The sequence below is a fragment of the Oncorhynchus masou genome, unplaced genomic scaffold (genome assembly GCF_036934945.1).
Source record: "Oncorhynchus masou masou isolate Uvic2021 unplaced genomic scaffold, UVic_Omas_1.1 unplaced_scaffold_564, whole genome shotgun sequence".
Taxonomy (NCBI): Eukaryota; Metazoa; Chordata; class Actinopteri; order Salmoniformes; family Salmonidae; genus Oncorhynchus; species Oncorhynchus masou.
This window is the reverse complement of record NW_027012059.1, coordinates 115,789-129,968: the sequence shown is the minus strand read 5'-3', so window position 1 is coordinate 129,968 and position 14,180 is coordinate 115,789. Positions and strand designations below refer to the sequence as shown.

Sequence of the window (14,180 nt, the reverse complement as noted above, 5' to 3'; positions counted from 1 at the left end):
TGCCACCCCCTTTGCTATGAAGCCCCTACATAAGATCTGGTGCAAACAATTACCTTCAGAAGTCACATAATGAATTAAATAAAGTCCACCTGTAGGCAATCTAAGTATCACATGATATATCACATGATCTCAGTATAAATACACCTGTTCTGAAAGACCCCAGGGTCTGCAACACCACTAAGCATGGGGCACCACTAAGCAAGGCGCACCACTAAGCAAGGGGCACCACTAAGCAAGGGCACCATGAAGACCAAGGAGCACCACTAAGCAAGGACACCATGAAGACCAAGGAGCACCACTAAGCAAGGGGCACCACCAAGCAAGGGGCACCACCAAGCAAGGGCACCACTAAGCAATGGGCACCACTAAGCATGGGGCACCACTAAGCAAGGGGCACCACTAAGCATGGGGCACCACTAAGCAAGGAGCACCATGAAGACCAAGGAGCACCACTAAGCAAGGGGCACCACCAAGCAAGGGGCATCACCAAGCAAGGGCACCACTAAGCAATGGGCACCACTAAGCATGGGGCACCACTAAGCAAGGGGCACCACTAACCATGGGGCACCACTAAGCAAGGGGCACGATGAAGACCAAGGAGCACCACTAAGCAAGGGGCACCACTAAGCAAGGGGCACCACTAAGCAAGGGGCACCATGAAGACCAAGGAGCACCACTAAGCATGGGGCACCACTAAGCAAGGGGCACCACTAAGCAAGGGGCACCATGAAGACCAAGGAGCTCTCCATACAGGTTAGGGAAGTAGTGGAGAAGTACAGACCAGGGTTGAGTTATAAAAACATATCAGAAACTTTAAACACCCCACAGAGCCCCATTAAATACATTATTCAAAAATGGAAAGAATATGGCACCACAACAAACCTGCCAAGAGAGGGCCGTCCACCAAAACTCATGGACCAGGCAAGGAGGGCATTAGTCAGAGAGGCAACAAAGAGACCAAAGATAACCCTGAAGGATCTGCAAAACTCCACAGTGAGATTGGAGTATCTGTCTGTGGGACCACTTTAAGCCGAACACTCCACAGAGCTGGGCTTTACGGAAGAGTGGCCAGAAAAATGCCATTGCTTAGAAATAAAACAAGCAAACACGTTTGGTGTTCGCAAAAAGGCATGTGGGAGACTCCCCAAACATATGGAAGAATGTACTCTGGCCATCAAGGAAAACGCTATGTCTGGCACAAACCCAACACCTATAATTACCCCGAGAGCACCATCCCCACAGTGAAGCATGGTGTTGGCAGCATCATGCTTTGGGGATGCTTTTTTTAGGAGGGACTGGAAACTGGTCAAAATTGAAGGAATGATGGATGGTGCTAAATACAGGGAAATTCTTGAGGCAAACCTGTTTCAGTCTTCTAGAGATTTGAGACTGGGACGGAGGTTCACCTTCCAGCAGGACAATGACCCAAAGCATACTGCTAAAGCAACACTCGAGTGGCTTAAGAGGACACATTTAAATGTCTTGGAATGGCCAAGTCAAAGCCCAGACCTCAATCCAATTGTGGTATGACTTAAAGATTGCTGTACACCAGCAGGAACCCATCCAACTTGAAGGAGCTGGAGAAGTTTAGCATTGAAACGTGGGAAAGAATCCCAGTGGCTCGATGTGCCAAGCTCATAGAGACATATCCCAAGGGACTTGCAGCTGTAATTGCAGCAAAAGGTGGATCTACAAAGTATTGACGTTGGGGAGTTGAATAGTTTTGCACGCTCCAGTTTTCTTTTCTTTTTCTCTTATTTCTTGTTTGTTTCACAATAAAGTGGTAGACATGTAGGCATTCAAAGTGGTAGACATGTAGGCATTCAAAGTGGTAGGCATGTTGTGTAAATCAAATGTTACCAACTCTCCAAAAATCTTTTTTAATTTCAGGTTGTAAGGCAACAAAATAGGAAAAATGCCAAGGGGGGTGAATAATTTCGCAAGGCACTATAGATGGCATTACAGGGCATTCAGAAGTTATTCAGAGACCTTTGGACACCTTTGGTTACATTAGTCTTTTTCTAAAATGGATTAAATAAAATCTAATCAGGAACTATAATTTAACCTAGGAACCAAAATCTTTGTCTCCTTCTCGACGTTGCATGCATTTCTTTCTCTCTCCCTCCCTCTAACCCCTCCCTCCCTCTCTCTAACCCCTCCCTCTCTATAACCCCTCCCCCTCTAACCTCTCCCTCCCTCTCTCTAACCCCTCCCTCTCTCTAACCCCTCCCCCTCTAACCCCTCCCTCTCTCCTTCCCTCTAAACTCACCAATCTGGCAGAACCAGAAAGTCCACACCTCCCCAAAACTAACTTCTGTGAAAACAAAACTGATCTGAGTCTCTGTGTCATCTGTCTGTGTGAGAGTGAACAACCGTCCAAATGGCTCAACAGGGAGATCTGCTGGACCAGGACCAGTTCTGTTGTTCTGTCTGTCTGGATCTACTGAAGGAGCCGGTCACTACTGCCTGTGGACACAGTTACTGTAGGAGCTGTATTGAGGGCTGCTGGGATCAGGATGTTCTGAAAGGGGTCTATAGCTGTCCTCAGTGCAGAGAGACCTTCACTCCAAGGCTTAATCTGATGAAAAATAACATGTTGGCTGAGCTGGTGGAGAAACTGAGGAAGACAGGACTCCAGGCTGCTCCCCCTCCTGCTCTGTGCTATGCTGGACCTGGAGATGTGGCGTGTGATGTCTGCACTGGGACCAGAAAGCAGAAAGCCCTCATGTCCTGTCTGGCGTGTCTGGCCTCTTACTGTGAGACTCACCTCCAATCTCACTATGAATCTCCTGCTTTCAAGAAGCACAAGCTGGTCAAAGCCACCGCACAACTACAGGAGAAGATCTGCTCTCATCATGACAAACTGCTGGAGGTTTACTGTCGTACCGATCAGCAGTGTATCTGTTATCTGTGTACAATGGATGAACATAAAGGCCATGATACAGTGTCAGCTGCAGCAGAGAGGACTGAGAAACAGGTAAGACCAGAACAACTTGTTGGTGGCTGTCTGATAAACAAAGAATTAAAAATACAGTAGGAACTAAATCTGTTTGAATATGAGATCATTTAAATGAAATGGATCCACAGCAGAACAAATATGAACACAAACCTTGAGTATATAGATATGTTAACCCAGATTCTCCAAATGTATCACCATTTTCTAAAGTCAAACACTATTATCATTCTGAATAGCGTTTTTTGAGTCCAAAGTTCAGTCTCAACCCCTTGATACATGAAATCCTGCCATAAAAACTATAATCATTCACATAGCAACATAATATCATATTGTAAAGGGACTTCCTCAGGATTGTAGACCTTCCTCTCTATGGGTCCTATGTCACATTACTATACTATTGATCTACTGGACTAATAAAGCTTGATAGCTCATTGAAGAGTGATTCTCCACAGAGGCAGCTGGGAATGAGTCAGCAGAAGGTCCAGCAGAGATTCCAGGAGAGAGAGAAGGAGCTGAAGGAGCTCCAACAGGCTGTGGAGTCTTTCAAGGTGAGTATTGTTGACCAGAGGAGACACACCATTTCACTTCTCTCCTCCAGTCAGAGAGAGAGAGAGGGGCCCCTATTCAATCCCACTGACCCCACTGTTCGGAACAGGCTGTCTGGACCCCTTTCAGAGAATAGACTGGTTCATGTAACCAACTGGGCTGCCTCATCACATAACCATGAGTAACCATGACGACTCATGTCCCCTATACATTAAAATGGAACTGTCTCTCTCTCAATTGAATTAAATTCATAGGGCTTTATTGGCATGGAAATATATGTTTCATTGCCAAAGCAAGTGAAATAGACAATAAACAAAAGTGAAATAAACAATCAGAAATGAACAGTAAACATTACACTTGGAAGGGATTTGGGGGATGGGGGAGGGTCTATTAGAAGTTAGTAGGACTCTTTTATTTTCTCAGAAGTACTGAGTTTGGTTGGAGGATTTAGAGGTGTAAACCGTGATTGAACACACTCCAGAACAGTAGGTGGCGCCATGCACCTTTAACGTTGGTTTGTGGACCACACCTCTTAAAGGATAGGGTGCAGCATTTTTACCTTTTGATAAAAAGCATGTGGGTTTTGTTGTTCAACTTCCTGCTACTCATGCCAGGACTATAGTATATGCATATGATTAGTATGTGTGGATAGAAAACACTCTGAAGTTTCTAAAACTGGTTCAATCATGTCTGTGACTATAACAGAACTTATGTAGCAGGCAAAAGCCCAAGGAAAAACTGTTCAGAAAAACAAAAATCCCTCTGGCAGTTCCCTGAATTGTCTTTGTCAAGGGAAATTAGATAGCGCCCAGTTTACAGTTCCTACAACTTCCACAGGATGTCACCAGTCTTTGGGTTGAAGTTAATCATTGGTGAAACGAAGAAGAGGCAGAGGTGACACTGTGGATTATGTTATGGAAGAGAGAGAACCGTGCATGTATTGTTGACTTCTGAATGATGATATGAGATATATATGATATACCAAGAGGTGTTCTGTACCTGTCTGTCCAGGAGGGAGGAGAGTAGAGCAGGACCAAGAGGTGTTCGGTACCTGTCTGTCCAGGAGGGAGGAGAGTAGAGCAGGACCAAGAGGTGTTCTGTACCTGTCTGTCCAGGAGGGAGGAGAGTAGAGCAGGACCAAGAGGTGTTCGGTACCTGTCTGTCCAGGAGGGAGGAGAGTAGAGCAGGACCAAGAGGTGTTCTGTACCTGTCTGTCCAGGAGGGAGGAGAGTAGAGCAGGACCAAGAGGTGTTCTGTACCTGTCTGTCCAGGAGGGAGGAGAGTAGAGCAGGACCAAGAGGTGTTCTGTATCTGTCTGTCCAGGAGGGAGGAGAGTAGAGCAGGACCAAGAGGTGTCCTGTACCTGTCTGTCCAGGAGGGAGGAGAGTAGAGCAGGACCAAGAGGTGTTCTGTACCTGTCTGTCCAGGAGGGAGGAGAGTAGAGCAGGACCAAGATGTGTTCTGTACCTGTCTGTCCAGGAGGGAGGAGAGTAGAGCAGGACCAAGAGGTGTCCTGTACCTGTCTGTCCAGGAGGGGGGAGAGTAGAGCAGGACCAAGAGGTGTTCTGTACCTGTCTGTCCAGGGGGGAGGAGAGTAGAGCAGGACCAAGAGGTGTTCTGTACCTGTCTGTCCAGGAGGGAGGAGAGTAGAGCAGGACCAAGAGGTGTTCTGTACCTGTCTGTCCAGGAGGGACGAGAGTAGAGCAGGACCAAGAGGTGTTCTGTACCTGTCTGTCCAGGAGGGAGGAGAGTAGAGCAGGACCAAGAGGTGTTCTGTACCTGTCTGTCCAGGAGGGAGGAGAGTAGAGCAGGACCAAGAGGTGTTCTGTACCTGTCTGTCCAGGAGGGAGGAGAGTAGAGCAGGACCAAGAGGTGTTCTGTACCTGTCTGTCCAGGAGGGAGAACAAGGCCTGGTGGACCTGGAGAGCAGAGTTCTGACTGAACCTGTCTATCTCTCTCTCTGTCTCTCTGTCTCTCTCTCTCTCTGTCTCTCTCTCTCTCTCTCTCTGTCTCTCTGTCTCTCTCTCTCTCTCTCTCTCTGTCTCTCTCTCTCTCTCTCTCTCTCTCTCTCTCTCTCTCTCTCTCTGTCTCTCTCTCTGTCTCTGTCTCTCCAGCGCTCTGCACAGTCAGCAGTGGAGGACAGTGATCAGATCTTTACTGAGCTGATCCGCTCCATAGAGAGAAGGAACTCTGAGGTGAAGGAGCTGATCAGAGCCCAAGAGAAGGCTCAAGTGAGTCAAGCTGAAGGACTCCTGGAGCAACTGAAGCAGGAGATCGCTGAGCTGAGGAAGAGAAGCACTGAGCTGGAGCAGCTCTCACACACAGAGGATCATATCCATTTCCTCCAGGTAACTAAACTGTCTTGTGATATGAAATTAACTTCATGGGAAATGTCTCTCTGTCCTCTCTGTCCGTCCCTCTCTCTCTGTCCGTCCCTCTCTCTCTGTCCGTTCCTCTCTCTCTCTCTCTCTCTGTCCGTTCCTCTCTCTCTCTCTGTCCGTTCCTCTCTCTCTCTCTGTCCGTTCCTCTCTCTCTCTCTGTCCGTTCCTCTCTCTCTGTTTCTGTCCGTCCCTCTCTCTGTTTCTGTCCGTCCCTCTCTCTCTTTCTGTCCGTCCCTCTCTCTCTTTCTGTCCGTCCCTCTCTGTCTGTCCGTCCCACTCTGTCTCTCTCTCTCTGTCCGTCCCTCTGTGTCTGTCCGTCCCACTCTCTCTCTCTCTCTGTCTCTCTCTCTCTCTCTCTCCGTCCGTCCCTCTCTCTCTCTCTGTCCGTCCCTCTCTCTCTCTGTCCGTCCCTCTCTCTCTCTCTGTCCGTCCCTCTCTCTCTCTCTGTCCGTCCCTCTCTCTCTCTCTCTGTCCGTCCCTCTCTCTCTCTCTGTCCGTCCCTCTCTCTCTCTCTCTGTCCGTCCCTCTCTCTCTCTCTCTGTCCGTCCCTCTCTCTCTCTCTCTGTCCGTCCCTCTCTCTCTCTCTGTCCGTCTCTCTCTCTCTCTCTCTCTGTCCGTCTCTCTCTCTCTCTCTCTGTCCATCTCTCTCTCTCTCTCTCTGTCTGTCCTCTCTCTCTCTGTCCGTCCCTCTCTCTCTCTCTCTGTCCGTCCCTCTCTCTCTCTCTGTCCGTCCCTCTCTCTCTCATTCCGTCCCTCTCTCTCTCTCTGTCCGTCCCTCTCTCTCTCTGTCCGTCTCTCTCTCTCTCTCTGTCCGTCTCTCTCTCTCTCTGTCCGTCTCTCTCTCTCTCTCTGTCCGTCTCTCTCTCTCTGTCCGTCTCTCTCTCTCTCTCTGTCCGTCCCTCTCTCTCTCTCTGTCCGTCTCTCTCTCTGTCCGTCTCTCTCTCTGTCCGTCTCTCTCTGTCCGTCTCTCTCTGTCCGTCCCTCTCTCTCTCTCTGTCCGTCTCTCTCTGTCCGTCCCTCTCTCTCTCTCTGTCCGTCCCTCTCTCTCTCTCTGTCCGTCCCTCTCTCTCTCTCTGTCCGTCCCTCTCTCTCTCTCTGTCCGTCCCTCTCTCTCTCTCTCTCTCTCTCTGTCCGTCCCTCTCAAATTCAAATTCAAATTCAAGCTGCTTTATTGGCATGAAAAACATTGTGTCAATATTGCCAAAGCAACAATGTATACAATATACATTGGAACAAAATTCTAAATGATAGCAAATATAAAATATAAAAGTGTAGTAAATAATAATACAAAATTAAATACAAAAATAATAATAATTATTATACAGTAATAACAATAATAGCAATAACAATTAAGTTACTGCTTACTATGCAGATGTTATTATTCAGTGTCCCTCAGGCTATGGCAGGAAAATACATATTTGGCTGCAAGAGGAGCCATTGCTCCTTCGCCCATGAGTATTCTTAGTTTTTCCTCTGGGTTCAATTTGTAAAAATTTGGAATATGTTTAGTAATTTCTGTGAATAATGAATCTCTTTGTGAGGAATATTTATCACAGTAAAGGAGAAAGTGCATCTCTGTCTCTACCTCCCCTGTTATGCAGTGACCACATACACGCTCCTCTTTGGGTAGCCATGTCTTTTTATGTCTGCCGGTTTCTATTGCCAATCGGTGGTCACTCAGCCTGTACTTGGTAAGGATCTGTCTCTGCTTCGTATCTCTGACAGAGTAGAGATAATCAGCCAATTCATATTCTCTGTTTAGGGTCAGATAGCAATTTAGTCGGCTTTGGGATTTTGTTTCATTTTTCCAATGTTGTAAATATGATTCCTTTGATTGGTTCATGATTTTGCTTATTGGAATTCTTTCTTTTGAAGCAGTGCTGGTGTCAGCTTGGTTGGTGAGGTCCAACACCAGCTGACTGAGAGGGCTCGTTCTGGGCTCAGCTCTTGGGTTTGAAGTGATTTAAATTGCAGACTTGAATTTGGACTTGAATTCAGATGTAGCCAAAATTTTAATGATCTTTTCTGTATTTTCATTATTACTGGAAAACGGCCCAATTCTGCCCTACATGCATTAGTTGGTGTATTTCTCTGAACTTGTAGGATTTTCCGACAGAATTCTGCATGTAGGGCTTCAATTGGATGTTTGTCCCACATTTTAAAGTCCAGTTTATTGAGTGGCCCCCAAACCTCACTTCCATAAAGAGCTATTGGTAGGATTACACTGTCAAATATTTTAGTCCAAATTCTAATTGGGATGTTGATTTTGAATAATTTCATTTTTATTGCATACATTGCTCTGCGGGCTTTTTCTTTGAGTGCATTCACTGCCATATTAAAGTTTCCCGATGCAGATATGGTCAGACCAAGATAGGTGTAATTTTTTGTGTGTTCAATTAAGGTGTTGTTCAGGGTGAATTTATATTTGTGTTTCTGACATCTGTTTTTTTTTTTGGGAAAATCATGATTTTAGTTTTTTGGAAATTTACTGCCAGGGCCCAATTATGGCAATATTGCTCCAGAATATTAATTTTCTGTTGAAGACCTTCTTTGGTTGGTGATAGAAGTACCACGTCATCAGCATATAGCAGGTATTTCACCTCTGTGTCAAATAGTGTGAGTCCTGGGGCTGGAGATTGGTCCAACATGTCTGCTAATTCATTGATATAAATGTTGAAAAGATTTGGACTCAAACTGCAGCCTTGTCTCACACCTCGACATTGTGAAAAAAATTCTGTTCTTTGGTTTTTGATTTTTATTGCACACTTGTTTTCTGTGTACATACATTTTATTAAGTCATATACCTTACCACCAAGTCCACTTTGTAGAATTTTGTAGAATAGCCCTTCGTGCCAAATCGAATCAAATGCTTTTTAAAGTCAATAAAGCAAGCAAAGATTTTGCCCTCTTTTTTTTGGTGGACGTGTTTATTAATTAGTGTGTGTAAGGTGTATATATGGTCAGTAGTGCGATGGTTAGGGGAGAAAGCCAATTTGACATTTACTTATTACATTTTTTCTTGAAGAAAGGTTTGAATTCTTGAATTCAAAATGCTACAGAAAATCTTTCCCAAGTTACTGTTTACACAAATTCCCCTGTAATTATTGGGGTCTGATTTGTCTCCACTTTTGTGGATAGGGGAGATGAGCCCCTGGTTCCAGACATCAGGGAAGCAGCCAGAAGTTAAAACCATGTTGAACAATTTAAGCACAGCATTTTGCAACTCAGGTGTGCTGTTTTTCAGCATTTCATTTCTGATGTTGTCTAGACCACAAGCCTTCTTTGATTTAATAGATTTTAGCTTTTCATTTAGTTCTTGTTGGGTTATTGGGTAATCTAATGGATTTTGGTTGTTTTTAATGACTGATTCAAGGATGTTCAATTTTTTCTTTAATTTCTAATTGGTTCTGTTGCAAGTCTTTTTTGTGGGATGTTTTTGTATAGATTATCAAAATAAGTTTTCCAAATTCCTACATCTTGTATTGCTAATTCTTGTGGCTTTGTTGTGCTTAAATTGTTCCACATGTCCCAGAACTGATTTTGGTCAATTGCGTTTTCAATTTCATCAAGTGTCCTGTTGGTATAATTAAATTTCTTGCGTTTCAGTGTTTGTTTATACTGTTTCAGAGTTTCAAAGTATTCATATCGTAGCTCTGGGTTGTTTTGCTGCTTATGTTTTTTGTTTGACATTTGTCTCAAGTGTTTTCTAATTGTTTTACATTCATTATCAAACCATTTGTCAGAAACATTTTGATTTTTGCTTCTGATGTTGCATTTCTTTGGTTTTCTCAAATTTGCTTTCGATGCTGCTTTTTGGAATATGCAGTTGATGTTTTGAGTAGCTGAATTGACACCATCTTTATTGTTTTGGTACCGTGAGTTATTGAAAAACTGTATAGAGTTCATTATTTCATTTGAGTTCAATGCTTCAGTGAATCTCTCTGCACTGTTTGGAGCCCATCTGTATGATTGGTTTATGTTGTAGAGTTTATTGGGCTGTTTTTTGAATGAATATTGCCGGTTAATTTCTTCAGAAACACGTTGATCTGACTGTGATCTGACAAGGGTGTCTGTGGTCTGACAGTGAATGCACTAATGGAAGAGGGGTCAATGTCAGTGATGGCATAATCGACTACACTTGTCCCAAGAGCTGAGCAGTAAGTAAACTGACCTAAAGAGTCCCCTCTGATTCTACCATTAAGCATGTACAGGCCTAAGGCTCGACAGAGATGTACTAACTCCTTTCCATTTTTGTTCAGTATTTGGTCAGGACTGTTTCTATTATTTATAATAGGGCTACTGTATAAGGACGGGTGTCCAAATATGTGATGGTTACCTCCCGCATCAGTGTAGTCAGGCTCAGAACCTGTTCTTGCATTGAAATCTCCACAAAGAAGCACTTTACCCTGTGCCTGAAATGTAATGATTTCTGTCTGGAGATTGTCAAAAAACTGATCATCATAATATGATGAATCTGAAGGAGGAGCATAAGCTGCACATATGTATACATCGTTGTCACAATAGATTGTACCTTTGTTAAGTTTTAGCCAAATGTGAGTGGTACCTTTTTTCATTTCATCCAGCGCTAAGTCCCGCTTATGCCAAATGATGATTCCACCTGAGTCTCGGCCCCTTTTAACATGTTTATGTTTGATTGACGGTAGTAAACTTTCTCTATAGCCTGAGGGACACTGAGTATCTATGTCTCCACGACACCATGTTTCCAGTAGGATTATGATGTCCTGTCCCTTGATGTTTTTAAGCAATTCTGGATTTGTTGTTTTATAACCAAAATGTGAAGAGTATAGGCCCTGGATATTCCAAGAGCTGATAGTTAATGATCTCATTTATAATAAGTGATATTCACTGGTTTGAGTAAAGTACATCGAAAAAAACAAATAAAAATAATACTATATATATATATATATATATACATACACATACACATACACACATATATATATATATATATATATATATATATATATACATACACATACACACATATATACATATATATATACATACATACATACATACATACATACATACATACATACATACATACATACACACACACACACACACACACACACACACACACACACACACGCAGACACACATATATATATACATATACACACGCAGACACACACCATCACACAGAATTATTATTATAATACCGGTGTCAATAAAATTAAGAATAGTTGTAAACAAATTAATAAGAATGGAATAAGATTGCACATAAAATAAGTACAATGCAATCTGCAACCCTGTGTGTGCGTGTGTGTGCGCGTGCGTGCCCGTGTGTGAATTAAAGGGACTGTCTAGCTCAGTAGTCTGCATATTAGTTGCAGTAGTTGGCGCACCTCTCCTATCTCTGATTGTTCTAGGGGTCTTCTGCCAGAGGTTACCTCAGCATATGTAGGCTGATGATCTGACTGATACAAGGTGTGGACTGCGTCATGTGGTCTACTTCCCTGAAGGGCAGTGTTCTGTCCGACCCTGGAGTAGTGGTCAGAGCTGTGTTGTGATGGGCTGGGTCTAGTAGAGCTGTGTTGTGATGACCTGGGTCTAGTAGAGCTGTGTTGTGATGGGCTGGGTCTAGTAGAGCTATGTTGTGATGGGCTGGGTCTAGTAGAGCTGTGTTGTGATGGGCTGGGTCTAGTAGAGCTATGTTGTGATGGGCCAGGTCTAGTAGAGCTGTGTTGTGATGGGATGGGTCTAGTCGTGCTGTCCTGAGGCGGGTCTGGTCTGGTAAATATGTGCTGTGGTGGGCCTGGTCTAGTATAGCTGTGCTGTAATAAGCTGTGTCTAGCTCTTTTCTCCTCGGGATGGTTGAGGTACTGTTGTTTCAGATGGTGGGGCGGGGGACCTTTGTTGTTGGGGTGATGGGTGTGTGGGTCCCTGCCAAGTGTTGCATCTTTTAGGTCCTTGGCAAAGGTTCTGATACTGTCCTGATCAAGATGTACATTATCATATAAGTGTTGACATGTCAGAGTGGGGTGGTGAGCCGTTCTGACGTTGAGCAGTGAGGCACAGTCCACAGTGATCTGTTGATTTATTTTGTTGATCAACTTTCCTGGGAAGTCTTTTCTTGGTAGGAGGGTGGACACAACTATATTGGTTGTAGGGAACATAGCCTGTGCCAGTTCTGCCACTCTTCTCACTGCCCCAGATACATTTTCACCTTTAGCATGAAGGTCGTTTGTGCCAGTGTGGATGATGATGTTGTCAGGGGTGTCAATCTTGGTCTGACTGAGTAGCTGCATTGCACTCTCAGCTGTAGGACACCAGAACTTATACACCTTGTGTCTAGGGAATAATCTTTCCTGGACTAAGAACTTCCCATTTGAATCAATTAGGATTGCAGTTGTGGGTGATTTTCTGGGTGGCGCAGACTGGGAGGATGGTAAGTTGACCTGGGCTGGAGCAGATTGGGAGGCTGGTAGGTTGACCTGGGCTGGAGCAGACTGGGAGGCTGGTAAGTTGACCTGGGCTGGAGCAGATTGGGAGGCTGGTAAGTTAACCTGGGCTGGAGCAGACTGGGAGGCTGGTAAATTGACCTGGGCTGGAGCAGACTGAGAGGCTGGTAAGTTGACCTGGGTTGGAGCAGACTGGGATGCTGGTAAGTTGACCTGGGCTGGAGCAGACTGGGAGGCTGGTAGGTTGACCTGGGTTGGAGCAGACTGGGATGCTGGTAAGTTGACCTGGGCTGGAGCAGACTGGGATGCTGGTAAGTTGACCTGGGCTGGAGAAGACTGGGATGCTGGTAAGTTGACCTGGGCTGGAGCAGACTGGGAGGCTGGTAGGTTGACCTGGGCTGGAGCAGACTGGGATGCTGGTAAGTTGACCTGGGCTGGAGAAGACTGGGATGCTGGTAAGTTGACCTGGGCTGGAGCAGACTGGGATGCTGGTAAGTTGACCTGGGCTGGAGCAGACTGGGAGGCTGGTAGGTTGACCTGGGCTGGAGCAGTGTCATCAGGCTGTGTGGTGAAGGCCATGCTGGTCTCAGGTTCTGATTGTGTTATGCCAAGCTGGTGGACATGTTCTCTAGATACAGAGGACACAATGACTCGCTGCCGGTTGAGGGTGTCAATGTACCTCTCTTTTGTTCTAGCTCCTTTCTTGTTGTGCTCAGATGGTCTCTGAGGTCATCATTTGTCTGACTCAGCTTGTCCATTCTGCTTTCTAATTTAGCAATAGATGCTCTGCTCTCCTCCCTGAACTGTTTCATCTCTTCTTTCAGTTTCTGGATAGTGTCCTCCTCTTGAAGCTTGTTCTCTCTGAGTTCTATGACCTCTGCTTCGACTAGAGAGAGGGTGTCGTGGAAACGTTGCATAGCAGGTGTTCTTATTGAAATTGACATGTCCTTGACTCTGTCTGCTGCAGGTGAGGTAGGTAGAGGGACATCGAGGGCTTCCTGCTGGGTCACAGAGACCATTGGGGTCTGCTTTTCTCCATCTCCCTCCTTGACTTTTTCCTCAGTTTCTGAGATTATTTCAGCGTCTGCTTTTAGGGCAGCAAACCTATTCTCAAAAGCTTGGAGGCTTGAATCATTGCCTTGTATCAATACAGTTCCATTATTATATAAGTTTATTGTTTGATATGTGTTGCTCTGGTCAGCTTCTTCAAAAATGCTGATCTGACATCCTTGGCTGATGCCCCTCTTTTTTGAGAAAGGAAAATGTTTACAAATAACCTTTTTCCATATGTTCCCTCGATTGGTATTAAAAATTAAATTTGCTCTTGTTTTGTAACTGGTAAGATCTGCAAACAGGCATTCATGGTTCTGTCCCATCAACAAACCTTTGAAACTTTTCTTAGCTTTCTCTGTTTGGATGTCTGGTGGGTAAACAATTTCCATAGCAACGCTGGTGATGTTTGCTACAATGTTGCAACAGAAGCAATGTTTCTTGTATTATGGTCTCTTGTTTCTTTAGAGGACTGTTTCACTTTGTTGTCCTTTTTCTTTTCCTTTTTCTTCTGTCCTTATTTTGTCCTTATTTTGTCTTCCTTTCTTCTGTTCTTTTTGTTATTCTTTGATAGCTAGCTAGCTTCTTCCAGGAGAGTCCCTAGCAACTGCTTAGCAACAAGTAAACAATTCAGCTAGCTAAGATAACTGTACAATTTTATGAAAAATAGTTACTTTTTCAAAAGCCTGTCTTTTTGGTTTGTTGCTTGTTTTGTCTTCTATTGAGTCTTGCGGTTTTCTTTTGATTTTTTCGATGTACTTCACTCTAAAAAACCATTTAAATCTCAATATATACAGGAGCTCATTTTTCAGCAGCTGCTCA

At 44.5% G+C, this 14,180-nt stretch overlaps 1 protein-coding gene across 2 annotated transcripts in view; it reads left to right on the top strand.

Annotated features, from left to right (window-relative positions):
- Positions 1 to 2,289: 2,289 nt before the first annotated feature.
- Positions 2,290 to 14,180, top strand: part of LOC135536155 (tripartite motif-containing protein 16-like) — a 17,363-nt gene continuing 5,472 nt past the window's right edge. For both annotated transcript variants that reach the window (XM_064962546.1, XM_064962545.1), the window contains exons 1-3: positions 2,290 to 2,977; positions 3,409 to 3,504; positions 5,617 to 5,850. In XM_064962546.1, the coding sequence (XP_064818618.1) occupies positions 2,381 to 2,977; positions 3,409 to 3,504; positions 5,617 to 5,850 (927 nt within the window). In that variant the 5' untranslated portion in view covers positions 2,290 to 2,380. The remainder of the gene's footprint in view (positions 2,978 to 3,408; positions 3,505 to 5,616; positions 5,851 to 14,180) is intronic.